This window comes from Capricornis sumatraensis, chromosome 5 (genome assembly GCF_032405125.1).
Source record: "Capricornis sumatraensis isolate serow.1 chromosome 5, serow.2, whole genome shotgun sequence".
In the NCBI taxonomy this organism is placed as follows: Eukaryota; Metazoa; Chordata; class Mammalia; order Artiodactyla; family Bovidae; genus Capricornis; species Capricornis sumatraensis.
Window position 1 is genome coordinate 23,871,231 of NC_091073.1, and position 14,616 is coordinate 23,885,846.

The 14,616-nt window shown below is 35.7% G+C and overlaps 1 protein-coding gene across 3 annotated transcripts in view; it reads left to right on the forward strand.

The window, feature by feature from the left end:
• Positions 1 to 14,616, forward strand: part of PHF14 (PHD finger protein 14) — a 195,722-nt gene that overhangs the window by 44,234 nt on the left and 136,872 nt on the right. For all 3 annotated transcript variants that reach the window (XM_068972674.1, XM_068972675.1, XM_068972676.1), the window contains exons 8-10: positions 12,602 to 12,748; positions 13,541 to 13,811; positions 14,110 to 14,216. In XM_068972674.1, the coding sequence (XP_068828775.1) occupies positions 12,602 to 12,748; positions 13,541 to 13,811; positions 14,110 to 14,216 (525 nt within the window). The remainder of the gene's footprint in view (positions 1 to 12,601; positions 12,749 to 13,540; positions 13,812 to 14,109; positions 14,217 to 14,616) is intronic.

Below are 14,616 nucleotides of genomic sequence, written 5' to 3' on the forward strand. Positions count from 1 at the left end.
TGGATTTCTTACTTAATACTGTTTTATATAGGCAGTCAAAGAAAGGTTGAAAAAGAGAGTGAGTACTTTGGTTTCATCCAGTGACATCATACACCCTAGCATACTTTTTACATCTTTTTATAGCCATCTACCATAGTACTTTATCCTATTAGTGAGATCTATTCTATTGCTTTTGACCCATTTTGTGAAAATTCTCGATTATTTAGAATATTTATGTTATTTATGTTACGACCCTGGTGGCTCAGACGGTAAAGCACCTGCCTACAATGAGGGACGCCCAGGTTTAATCCCTGGGTCAGGAAGATCCCCTGGAGAAGGAAATGGCAACCCACTCCAGTACTCTTGCCTGGAAAATCCCATGGACAGAGGAGCCTAGTAGGCTACAGTCAGTCCATGGGGTCGCAAAGAGTCAGACACGACTGAGCGACTTCACTTCACTTCATGACAAAATATATCTTATTGTTAAAAGCAAACTATAAAACAGGCCCAGTTACGCTCATTGCAGCTTATGTTTCACATCATATAGTTAGCCTTAAGATTCCTTATCTTTCACTTAAACCATATGGTAGTTTCTTCTATGATAAAGTATGATTTTGGTACTGTGAACATTGTTATAATCTGTTACCATGTAAAAAATTCTCTTTGAAATAATGTGAAATTATGTATCAATTTATTTCCTACAACCTTTGATTTAATGGATTGAAGTCATTCATGGATTAAATTTTAATTGGGTTAAATTAGATATTTGGCACTGAACTGATGCCTTAATATTGTTAGAAGAACCAGGATTGGTAAGAATGGCTCTTGTTGGATCAAAATATTTTTAAATTAATTAATGAAGAAGTTACATCCCTTAAAAGTAGATATTTTGTATGAGATCTTCAGTAATATTTTTATATGGCTGTTTTAGGCATTATTTTTAATAATTATTCTGGATGAATTCTGACAGTTACTCAGATCACTTTCTCTCACACTCCATATCTAATCCATTAGCATATCCTGTCTTCAAAGTATATCTAGTACATGTTCAATGTCTTCTTGCTAAGTTCATTGCTGTGCCGTAGTCCAAGTCTTCTTTTGTCACCTGGATTAATATAATAACCTCCCAGCTCTTTCTAGCCTTGTCTTGCTAGAGTGGAGGGTGGCAATTTTTTTACTATAAAGAGCCAGATAGTAAATATTTTAGGCTTTGTGGGCCTATGGCTTAACTTTGTGGGCCTTAACTTTGCCACTGGTTATGAAAGTCCATAGACAATATATAAACAAATGAACATGGCTGTGTTCAAATAAAACTGTATTTCCAAAAACAGGCAGTGCCAGATTTGGCTTTTAGGTCATACTTTGGTGTCAAGCCTTTTCGTAGAGAACAGAGGACATTTTCAGTTGTAGCTAGTATTATCCCATTAAAATCTAAGTCGGATCTGGTCACTCCTTTGCTCAAAACCCTTCAATGGCTTTCCATCTGATTCAAACTAGAGGCCAGTGTCTCTGCTGATCTAGAAGGGTCTGTGTGATCTGGCTTCACATTACCTCTCTGAGTTTATCATTTTCCCTCATTCAGCTTCATTGGCTCACTTGTTGCTCCTTGAATGATTGTCCAGGTGAGCTCCTGCTCTGGGCCTCGGTATTTGTTTCCTTTCATGGGCTGCCTTTCCCCTATGTGGCTCGTTCCCTCACTTTTTTTCAGGTCCTCATTCTATATCTGCTACTCACTATGGCTTTTCTTGGTCACCCTGTCTAACGTTGCTCCCATAACAGTTTCTATTCTCTTTTCTGCTGCTTTCTTCCCCTTTTAACTAACCTAACCACTGTCCAATATAGCTCTAGTAGTTTTCTGGTAGTGTCTTTAGGAATTCCTCGGTATAGCACCAATATCATATGCAAATGGTGACAGTTTTACTTCTTTTCCAATTTGAATTCCTTTTCTTTTTCTTCTGTGATTGCTGTGTTGAAGACTTCCAAAATAACTATATTAGATAAAAGTGGTACAAGTTGGCATCCTTATCTTGTTCCTGATCTTATAGGAAATGCTTTCAGCTTTTCACCCTTGATTATGATGTTAACTGTGGATTTATCGTAAATGGCCTTTTTTTATGTTGAGGAATGTTCCTTCTATGTCCACTTTCTGAAGAGAAATCATAAATAGATGTTGAACTATGTCAGAAGGTTTTTCTGCATCTATAAAGATGATCATAAGGTTTTTATTTTTCAATTTGTTATTATGGTATATCACATTGATTGGCTTATAGATACTGAAAAATCTTTGCATCCTTGGAATAAGTCCCACTTGATCATGGTGTGTGATAATATGTATGATTCTTTTTATTTTGCTTACTGTCTGTCACTTTCATTAGGACATAGATTCATGAGCACAGGGGTATTTTGTCATTATTTTTCACTGTGTTCTCAACAATTAGAATACAGGTTGAGGGACCAGTCCCTTCTATCATTCACCTTGTATGGGATCAGCTGTTTAGCATTTAAGGTCTTTTTTTTTTTTTTTTTTTTTTTTAAGATTTCATTAAGAAAAGAGTTCTAGAGTAAAATTAGTTTTCAGACCATCATTTTGTGTGTAGTGAATTGCAATTTGATTTCCTATTTATCCTTGTTTTGATTTCCTATTTATCTACAGGCATTGTCTGAGGGTATTTCCCTGGTACCTTTTCTTGTATTAGAATAGCTTGATTCATACATGTGTCTCTTTGTCTCTTTGGTTTGCATAAGTTGCTCACTCTTCCTCCAGCTTGGTTACCTGTTAGCAGAGAGGTCACTTTCACTTTGGTACTTCTCTAAGAATCATATTTAACTTTTTTTTGAAGTATGACTGTAAGAAATATAATTTACTTGGAATTTACACAGATTATCAACTGCTCCAAACATTTACATGAGCCATGTTATTAGACGTTTATGTTCTTGGATAAAATTAGTTTGATTCTTGACTATTATTCATTTAGTTGATGTGTACTTTTTATACTTTTGTTGTTGAAAGCCTTATTGATTTTTTTCTTTTGTTTAAACTGAGAATGTTGAGCCTGTTTCTCAGTACATTATGTAGTGTTCTTTCTCTCAGTTCTTAATAGAAGGTGTAGCTGTGTGTGTGCTTATTAACTGGTTTCTGATATTGTGAATTATGTTACTGATTGCAATAACTTCTTTATTTTTCTGGAAATTTCAGAGCCACATGTGGAGTCTACTACCAGTGTGCATGTGACTCTTATGATAAGTGTTTTGGTTGTTCATCTTTTTGATGTTGTACCTTATCTAGGCTTTTGGAAGCAAGTAATAGAATGCTTAACTGTGGTAGCCATGTGTTAACTATCTCATGACAGGAGACCATAAACAATAGTAGTTCTGGGGTTGTTTCAGAAGCTCAATGATTAAGTCTTATTTTATTCTTCTACCAACATCAATATGCTTTTCTTTTTGGTTCCCAACCTTGTTGTCTCATGGTCTCAGTATTGCTGGAGTAGCTCTAAATAAGCACTGTGTTCTTTCATTATATAATTCGAAACAGAGGAGGAAGGGAGAGGGTTCTCTTATCATTAGGACTAAAAAATTTTCTCATATATTCACTCCAGTAGATTGTCCCATTATCTCGTGTCAAAATAGTCATTATGGCTATCATTAGCAGTGCGATAAGATGAATTGGTGAAACCTGACATTTTCAGTTTCTGTCAGAGAAAATGAATTTTACAAAAAAGGAATATGTTGGAAGGGAATGGCTGGGGAAGTCAGCAGCTAACAAACAGTTTGCTACAACCAGCCTAAGAAGTTGGCAGTTAATTTCCTTTCACTGTAGCTCATCCATATACTTAGATCAAATGAAGTAGTGTTTTTATCATGTATTAAAAGAAGGAAAAGAAGAATCAGTTATTTTGAATAAAAGAAAGAAATAAATGAAAATGTCACTGTTTCCATTTTTCTCTTCCTTGCTTCACAGAATTCTGATGTTCTGGCCTTTCTTTTCCCTAGGTTTGATCTGTTACCTGATCTTTGCCTTTTAAGAGTGTCATCACCTTTCCTTCCAGCCTCTTTCATCACAGTGGGATTGGCTTCTCAGTAGTCCTTCCTTTTCAAGACTTTTTTTCTCATTGTTTTATTTTGACGTCAATATTGGCTTTAGTTTTATAATCTTACACAGAGTACTTTGAGAAATATTCTGTATGTCTGGACTTCGTCTTATTTTTTCCTATTTCGTTTTTCCCTTCGTTTCATTATTCACTCTCACCTTCTAAACACACACAAACGACAGTCCTTACTTAGTTTTTAAAATTAATAATTAAAGCTTAATTAAATTATTGTATGCTTTGCATATTTTAATAAGCCACCTCAAATCTTTTTTGAATAATATAAGTAAGAAATAACCTATAGAATAAAAACACACCAATTGTGTTTTTAATAGTTTATATCATTATTTTTCAGTTAACTTTGTAAGTTTTCTGTCATTGTCTAAATTTGGTGTCTACCATAAGACTATATTTTTATCTGCTTATAAACTGCAATTAAAAATAATGAATTTGGAATGGTATGACTATGTGTAAGGAAATAATAAAATATAATAAATGCAAATGGATAATTCCTAAGTATGTGCAGAGCTGATTATTAGGACTTTTCCTAGATAAACAGATATTGCATAAGTTGAACTTTAGGCTGCAGAATAAATTAACATAGGTTTTCTTTTTGTTTTAACAGATGTGGTTAAAAAATGAAAAGTAGAATTGAATACTTTAAAGTGTTATATAATCATTAAATCATCTGTATTTTCCTGCAAGAAAAAATATTAATGTCAGATTTTAATGAGCTTAATATAAATAGTTAATACCTAATGTTTTGTAGAATCTGATGCCAAAGGATGATTTTTCTTTCATAAAGTATTATTTTTCTGTTAGCTAGATTAGTATTAATTTTTTATATAAAAGATATAAATAAGGATAGTATTTTAATGATGGGTAAAGAAACTGCTTTATTTTTTTAAATAAATATCATTTACATAAAATTCTTAATATAAATTTACATTTAGTTCACTTTCATTTTAGACCACCATATTTTGCATATAATATGTATGAATTTTAAGAATTGATAAAATACTTAAGTGATAAAAGTGAAAAATGAACAAGTGATAAATGCTAAAAATAGGAAAAAATAGACCTTTAAAAATGAGATCAAATTGAATACAGATTCTTAGCTAGAACAGGGAGAAGGCAATGGCACCCCACTCCAGTACTCTTGCCTGGAAAATCCCATGGACGGAGCAGCCTGGTAGGCTGCAGTCCATGGGGTTGCGAAGAATCGGACACGACTGAGCAACTTCACTTTCACTTTTCACTTGCATGAGTTGGAGAAGGAAATGGCAACCCACTCCAGTGTTCTTGCCTGGAGAATCCCAGGGATGGGGGAGCCTGGTGGGCTGCCATCTCTGGGGTTGCACAGAGTCGGACACAACTGAAGTGACTTAGCAGCAACAGCAACAGCTAGAATAAGATCTCAATAAAGTTAAGTGGGTTACTTTTAGTTTTTATAGGAAAGGGTACTAAACAGCTGTATGTATGGTTTTGTTTATGGTTCAGAAAATATGTACATTGTCAAATTTTTCTTTTTTGGTATCTAGACCCTAGTCATTTGTGCATTAGTGTAGTGTTAGTCACTCAGTTGTGTCCAGCTCTTTGCGACCCCATGGACCATAGCCCACCAGTCTCCTCCGTCTATGGAATTCTTCAGGCAAGAACACTGCAGTGGGTTACCATTTCCTTCTCAAGCATTTGGGCATTGAATGTGCATGAAAATTTTTCATCTGTAAAAGGTTCTAGAAATTTCAAGTACTAGATTCAAGAAATTAAGAAATCTTGCTTAGATTTATTGTTTTTATCCTTTGGTCTTCATCTTTGGGAGTTTTAGACGTCAGTACAAGACTCCTTAAAAAGTAAACTAAAACTGTATGTTAAATAGTTAATCATGTAGTGTTTGCAAAGGCATCACTGTTGAGGGCTGAATTATATAACTCAACAAGCATTTGTGGAATGTGACTATCAGGAGTAAGTCCTTATTGAGTTCATGTTCTAAAACTGAGTTGTTTTGTTACGGGGTGACCTACACTTTTGTTTACAAACTGTGAAATTTATATTCAAACATAACTTCATAGTACTCAGTTAACATCAGTCAGTCATGATTGAGGGCCTGTGCATATGTGCAAGACACTATAAACTCTAGGTTTGGGGGTGGAGGAGTTTGTCAGGGAGCATAAAAATAGCTTTAAGTTACGTAGATGGGGTTAGATAGTAAACACAATGAAACATTAAAGAGTCTTTCAAGACAACAATAAAAGATGTCACAGGTGCCTCTGATGGACAAGAAGTGCTGTAAATACAGAAATAAGATTCCCTAGAAGAATCAGAAACTTCATTGGATCTTCTTGGCCTATCTGTCTCTTACCTTTGAACTACTTAAGGATTACAGATTAATGCTTTTTACTGTCATTCATTCAGCATATTTATTCAACAGATATATTGAGCTACTGTGTATTAGGCTTTGCTATGGAGCCTATGGAGATTAACATTGAACAAAATAAACTGTTGTTAAGGTAGTTTACATTTGAGTGGCAGATTGAGAGAGGACAGATAGTGAAAAAGTTTACCAGAAAATACCAATAATTTTGAGACAAACGAGTAATCACTTCTCTGTCTCCCAGACTTAAGGGTTTATCCTCAACTCACTGCTATATTGTGATAAATATTATGAAGAAATACAAAGCAGGATAAAGTATGTAGGGAGTAAGGGAAGTAGGACAGTACCATTTTATATGGGGAGATCAGAGGTGGGCTCTCTAAGAACGCGACATTTTGTGGAAAAAAATGTAAGGAAAATGGTAGGGAGCTTGTGTTTATTTGAGAGGAGAATGTTACAGCCAGGGGCACAGAATGTAGAGGCTCTGAGGTAAAAACATGCTTGGTTTGAGGACCAAGAAGAACTGGTATGGTTGATACAGAGGTGGAGGCTGGTGTTTGGTAAGAGGAGAGGAAGGAGGTCATAGAGGCAGCAGGCAGTGACATCATGTAGGGACTGGAAGAACATGAGAATGACTTTGGATTTACACTCTTGAGTGAGAGGGAAAGCTATCAGATTTGCATAGAGAACATGTGAGTCAACTGATGTTTAGAAGGACGACCCTGATGATTGTATTCAGTAAAGATTATAGAGAGGCGAAGGTAAAAGTAGGGAGAAAAAATAGAATGGTTTAGGGTTTTAAGGATAGAGGTAATAAGAAATGATAGATTTTATAGCTATCTGTTGAGAGATTGTGGAGTAAACAGAAAGAGAGAGGAAAAGGGTGATTTCTCTAGCCTGAACTTCTAGTTCAGTCGCTCAGTTGTGTCTGACTCTTTGTGACACCAGAGAATGCAGCATGCCACGCTTCCCTGTCCGTCACCAACTCCTGGAGCTTGTTCAAACTCTTGTCCATCGAGTCGGTGATACAATCCAACCATCTTGTCTTCTGTTGTCCCCTTCTCCTGCTTTCAATTTTTCCCAGCATCAGAGTCTTTTCCAATTAGTCAGCTCTTCGCATCACGTGGCCAAAGTATTGGAGCTTCAACTTCAGCATCAGTCCTTCCAATGAATAATCAGGACTGGTTTCCTTTAGGTTTGACTGGTTTGATCTCCTTGCTGTCCAAGGGACTCTCAAAAGTCTTTGCCAACACCACAGTTCAAAAGCATCAATTCTTCGGCACTCAGCTTTCTTTATAGTCCAACTCTCACATCTGTTTATGACTACTGGAAAAACAATAGCTTTGACTAGACGGACCTTTGTCAGTAAAGTACTGTCTCTGCTTTTTAATATGCTATCTAGGTTTGTCATAACTTTTCTTCCAAGGAGCAAGCATCTTTTAATTTCATGGCTGCAGTCACCATCTGCAGTGATTTTGGAGCCCAAGAATGTAAAGTCTGTCACTGTTTCCATTGTTTCTCCATCTGTTTGCCACAGAGTGATGGGACGGAATGCCATGATCTTACTTTTTCAAATGTTGAGTTTTAAGTCAGCTTTTTCACTTTCCTCTTTCACTTTCATCAAGAGGCTTTTGTGGAGCTTCTAGTAGAGTGGAGTTATGGTTTACTGAGGTAGAAAAGACTGCAGGAAGAGCAGATTTATTGCAGGAGAGAAGGAAATTGAGGACAGTTTTGGACATGTTGAGTTCAAAATGCCTATTAGGCCTGTAAGTGGAGACATCAGGTAGGTAGTTGACTGTCAGAATCTGAAGTTTAGGGAAGCAATCAAGGCTAAAGATACAGATTTGGGAGTGTCAGGGTATAGATAGTATTTATGGTGAGATGACTAGGTGAAATTACCTAGAGTATAAGAGGAGAAGGAGATGGGAAGAGTTCTGATGAGAGTCATAGGGCTACCTCGGCATTCAACAGCATTGAAATTTGGGAAAATAAGGAGTAATCTACCAAGGAGTCTGAGGCAGAGTCATTAGTGAGGTTAAAAAAAAAAAACAACTAAGACAAGTGTTTCAAAGAGAGAGTAAACAAGTTGTGTCAAAGGAATAAGGTTAAGACTGAGAAATGACCATTGGATTTGTCAAAATGAAGGTCAGTTTCACTTGAGAGGAGCTATTAGAGAAGTTGAGAGTAGCTGAAAGTTTAGGAATGGAACAGAATTGAAGACAGCTAATGTGGGCAGGGCTTTAGATTTTTCCTTTTAAGGGGAACTTTGAAGTGAACTACAAATGAGAGCCCAAGGAATGTCTTTTAAGTATTTTTAAAGGATATTATAGTGTTTTTAGTATGCCAGTAGAGAGAAAAAATGAGCAAGAGGTAGAATTGCTGGAGGGAAGATGGGGTGAATTAAGAGCAACTGAAGGCCAACCTTAGGTAGGAACACTGGGCAGTTTATCCCCAGTAACAGGAGATTAGTCAGAGGATATGTGTAGACATGCAGATAGGTTGAGGTATGCAGTGACCGGAGGTTGTGGAAGTTCTCATTTAATTGCTTTTCTCCTCTCTTCGAAACCTCTCCAGTGAAATAAATAAGGCCATCATTGGCAAGTTAAGAATAGAGAGGAAATACTGAAAGTTTTAGAGATGAAGCTGTTCAGTGATTATCTATAAAAATGGAATGGAAATTAATTTGGGACTATGTTCAGCTGCTCTGATGCAGGTTAAAATAGGGGAAGAGTTGGATTTACCTGTGCTTTAGGCTTGTCAAATGAAGCTAGATGAGGAAGAGAGGAACAAGTGAAGAGAGGACTGCACCTTGCAAACAAATAATTAATACCTGAAATAATCAGGTAAAGAGGGCAGAGCCCCATGGGCTCTGGGGCAGTCAGAGGATAAAAGTCTGTACATTGGAGATCTGAAAAGTATTAAAAACTTAGTTGAGTCTGAAAAGAAGTGATCAGGAAAGATAAAAGATGATGCTCAGAGAATACTTGAGGACTTGTATTATGGAAAGAGTTCAGAATTTAGGTAGTCATAGGAATTAAATGGCTGAAGTGAGGTGGAAAAGATGGTGTTGTATCTGAGAGGATAAACATGTTATGCTCCTAACTCATAATGTATTTACACTTTTCCGATTTCAATAAACAATTTTATGCAGATACCAATAAAATCTCTCTATTTTTCTTAAAAATATTCCATTTTTACAAGTGCCAGTTGGTTCTAGCTTATAGTCGTTTGAACTGTTGAGTCAGTATTAGTCAGGGAGCTTTGTTTGGAAAAAATTGTTTTGGTTTTAAGCTTCTAGAACAAATCATGAAATTCAGAGGTCCACAAGCTAAATGTGACCTGTAGATACATTTTGTTTGATAAGAATAGTGCAATAAAAAGATAACTTGAGTTGATGGGGTATTCCAGTTTATCACAGTTCCCCACCATTTACCCCACATTCTGCCTTTCCCCCTACTTCCACCATTATTTTTGTCTTATAATTTCCCAGCCTCTTTACATCCTTTTACTCATTTATGTTTACTGGAACTGTTTCTCAAGGCATTCACATTTAGAACTCTTTGCCTTGGACCTACTGAGACACATCTCCCGAGTTGGGCTTTTGTCTTTTCTATTTGGAAATGTCCTTAAGTAAATCTGATGACAGTGGTTGAAGAAGACAGCTTTTACTTACTAGCAGTGGATCTTGGGTCAGCAACTTAGCCTCTCTCTTTTTCAGTTTTCTATCCATAAAGTTGATATTAAAATAATAGTGCTCACCTCATGTGGTAGTGATAAGAGATAAATGAGATAGTCTGAAAACAGGCACTATGCCTGGTACATGGTAAATATTTAGAAAATTTTTTTCCCTTTTATTTTCTACTGGGAATAGGATCTTGAAAGTTCCTCTAGACTAGTTGAGAGGGTATTCCAAGTCAACCAGGTTATTAATGAGCACACTATTTGGAATGGTTTAATAAAACTGAATAGCCAGTGACTTGAACAAGGAAGATGTTAAATTCTTTCTATGATTCCAGATTGATTTTATGTTCAGGAGAGTTTGGTTCCAGGGACCAGGTGCCTCTTACTTATTGCTTCGTATTCCTTTAGTTTGTTGTACTTTCTCACATGGTCAGAGATGGTTTATCACCACCTTGCCTGGGTTGTACCCCATTGGTAAGAAGGAAAAGAAGGTGAAGAATAGATATTTCCTTTCAAGGGTCAAGGTCTTTAATTATGAAATTAAGAAGTTTCATAAACTTCATTGGCTAGAACTTACCACATGGCCATACTCAGCTGCTGAGGGTCTTCAGTAGAAATTTTCTAGCAAGCTCATCATGTATCCAGTAGAAACTCAGAAGATTCTAGTACTAAGGGGAAAAGGGGAGGATAGATGTTAATGGAAAGTGGTTGCTTGGAATATCTGTTTCATTCTCTAAACAAGATTAATCCCTTGGTCTTGATAGCCTTAGATTTAGGATTTATTGTCCCCAATCCCAAGTCATGAAACAAAAGAAAAATTACTTAGACTACTTTGTCCTTTTCATATATCTTTTTGACCAGAGATGACTGGTCTCTTTACCAAGTCAGAGTCTTGGTTCTAATGCTTAACTGACCTATGCAAGCATGAATCCTATCTCTGATAACTCAATTTCAACATTACCTACTACTTTAAGACAGTAGAATGGTTCTTGAGATCATTTTGACTATAGTTCAATATATTCTTTATTTCCACTTACTCTCTTCTATTGCCAGGATGTGTAGAGCACATTGTGAGAAAGCAGCTGTGTGTGAGTGTGAATGAGAGAGAAAGAGAGAGAGAGAATCCAATCTCCTGTCTACATTTTTAAAATTTATTTCTGTACCTATATGAAGTAATTATTATTAAACCTGTTTTGTTAATGAGTTAACAGAGACCCAGAGATAATTAGCAACTTGTTTAACGCCACAAAAATCTTTAATTGGTGGGGCCAGGTTTTATGTCCAGGTTTTTATATGTCCAGATTCTCTGATTACAATATTCACAGTGCTATATTGTAACATCTGTAGATATCATACTAGAAAATTGCATTATATACTTTGCTGTTTTTAATGTTAAGGACACTTTGGTTTTACTATATGATGATTATTCTTTTTGTACTTTTCATTTGTTTCTTCTTTTGTTAGCATTATCAGTTCTCTTTGGGTTGTAAAACCCCACCTTACTAAGAGACTCTAACGTAACTTCGGTAAAAACTGTATGGGCAGCTTATCTGTTTTTCTCTTTGGGACAGACCTGAAGAATGAACTACTTGTTGCTTTGCTGGCAGTCACATTGCAGAATGCATTTTTTTGCCTACATAGTTACAATTTTTTTTTCCTATTTTTGATAGTAGATTTCCTTTTATGTTTTTGTATCCTATTATTTATGAATATGTACCCATTAAGGTAGCACCATAAAATAAGACTGTGAGAGAGTTGTGTTTCCATTTGAGGTTTTAGAATTTTGTAAAGAGTTAAAGAGCATATCTGAGGTGTTTTATTGACAAGGCCTGGCCTTTTTTTTTTTTTAAACATCTTATTTTGTATTAGGGTATAGCTGATTAACAAACAATACTGTGATAGTCTCTGGTAAACAGTGAAGGGACACACCCATACATATACGTGTATCCGTTCTCCCCTGAACTCCCCATCCATAAGGCCTGGCCTTCTTAATCTAGTTTTATCCCGGGTAGAGTTTGCCTGTGCGTTTCTTGTCAGGTAGAAATGCCCTATTGTTGACTAGTCCTATATTATCTAGATATATTGTTGTTTTATAATATTAATCTATGTATTAATAACTTTAATGATGATTTCTACCTATGCCTATTAATATCTTATTTGTTTTAAACAGTGATTTTTTTTTTTTAGGTAACAAGTATAACTTAATGTTATACCTAAGTTTTGATTTCAGTATTTTTTAAATCCACAAGGCCGTATATAGAAAAAAAGAATTGTTAATTTGAATTTGGTATACAGGATTAAGTTCCTAAAGCAGCGACTTTATCATTATGTATAAAACTTAATTTTGTGATTTATTTTTAGGAATAACCAGCACTGTGGTATATTCTTCAAAAAGGAAATATTATCTCTTACGGCTTTTAAAAAAATGGCCCTTTGGAGTAAAAGTGTTCATTTCTCCCCCTCTGTTTTTTTTATATAGGATATAGCAGATCCATTTTTTGCTTATTGTAAGCAACATGCAGATAGGTTAGACAGAAAGTGGAAGAGAAAAAACTACTTGGCTCTACAATCCTATTGTAAAATGTCTTTACAAGAGAGAGAGAAGCAGTTATCACCAGAAGCACAGGTATGAGATTCATTCCAAAACTCTTGTTTTTTTCTTTCAAGGGTATAGATTTCAGGGAATTCCCTGGTGGTTCAGTGGTTAGGACTCTGCACTCTTACTGCTAAGGGCTCCAGTTTGATCCCTGGTAACAGAGCTAAGATCCCACAAGCTGTACAACCTGGCTAAAAAAAAGAAGTTAGAAATTTAAGATCTCATGCGTCTTTGATATATGATGTATAATTGTGAAATTTGGTTAGTGTAATTGTGAAATTACCTAGACAGGGGACTGTCATTAAGGTAAGTGGAGAGTATAGTTTGTGGTTGAATACATTACTCATCATGTAGTCTCAACAAAGCAGTCATTTATAAAACATGTTTCTAATACATTAAAGAATGTGGCTTAGAGGAAGTTATTCTATCAGTGCAATATGTTGACCACATCTTTTTTTTCAGTCTGTTCTAAGATTCATATGTGCAAAGACTTTGATTAGTTTGCCTGTCATGAAATATATTTGTATGTAAATTAAGTAAATTTATGAAGACTAGTGTAAGGCTAGTTGAGAAGAGAAACTTCAGCTTAATTATACTAGTTTTTGACAATTAATCATAGGCTAGGGCAGTTGTTAACTAGGGGTAGACCTAATTTATTGTAACCCAAGAATTATGCTGAGGATATTAAGGACTGTGGATAGATATAATTTGCCTCAATAGAGGAACTTCTGATCGTCCTTACTCTTGCTAAGGGTGGAAATAAAAGTCATAAGTATGTTCCATTTTAATATCTTTTAAAATTTGTATACGTTTCTTCTATAGGCAAGGATCAATGCCCGGCTTCAGCAGTATCGTGCCAAAGCAGAGCTAGCTCGATCCACCAGACCCCAGGCCTGGGTTCCGAGGGAAAAATTGCCCAGACCACTCACTAGCAGTGCTTCAGCCATTCGCAAACTAATGCGGAAAGCAGAACTAATGGGGATCAGTACAGATATCTTCCCAGTGGACAATTCAGATACTAGTTCTAGTGTGGATGGAAGGAGAAAGCATAAGCAACCTGCTCTCACTGCTGATTTTGTGAATTATTATTTCGGTCAGTATAAGCCCTGATGCGTGCACGTTTTCATTGAGAACAGTTTGCCGACAGAAATATTTGATACACTGTCAATGTTTAGAAATGTACTAGTCTTGCTACATATATCAAATATGTTTATATTCCTAATAAGTTGTGGATTATTGCAAAATGCTAATTTAATGTATTTGTGAGTAGGGTTAAAAGTGTCTAGGTTTATCCATGTGATCATCTCTATGGCTAGCTTCTTCCTTTGTGTATTTTGTATATCAGCTTTTATTTTCTTCTAAACTAAAATTGGATATTTTAATTTAACTAGAGAGAAATATGCGCATGATTCAAATTCAGGAGAATATGGCTGAACAAAAGAATATAAAGGATAAATTAGAGAATGAACAAGAAAAGCTTCATGTGGAATATAATAAGGTAAAACAAACAACGTAATGTAATTACATCTTATTGATGATTTCTTTTGTGATTTTTAATTTATGTTACATTTTGAAATTCCTCTGGAGTTTCTACGACTTGTCTGTAATTCCGACCCCTGGTTATCTTCATTACCGTCACTAACGCTGAGTGCTTTCTATGTGCCAGGCACAGTTTTGAGCATTTTTACTTGTGTTAACTCATCTCATTCTCACTTCAGCTTTATAATGTGGCTTATGATTACTGCTCCCTTTTTCAGAAGCGTAAACTGAATCCTAAACAGGTGAAGTAATTTGCCCAGGTTCACAAAGGTAGTCAAGGCATAGAGTTGGGGTTTGAGGCCCAAGTCTGACTCCATTTATCTTTCTAAGTTATAGAAAACATTAAAACTTACTTTTGA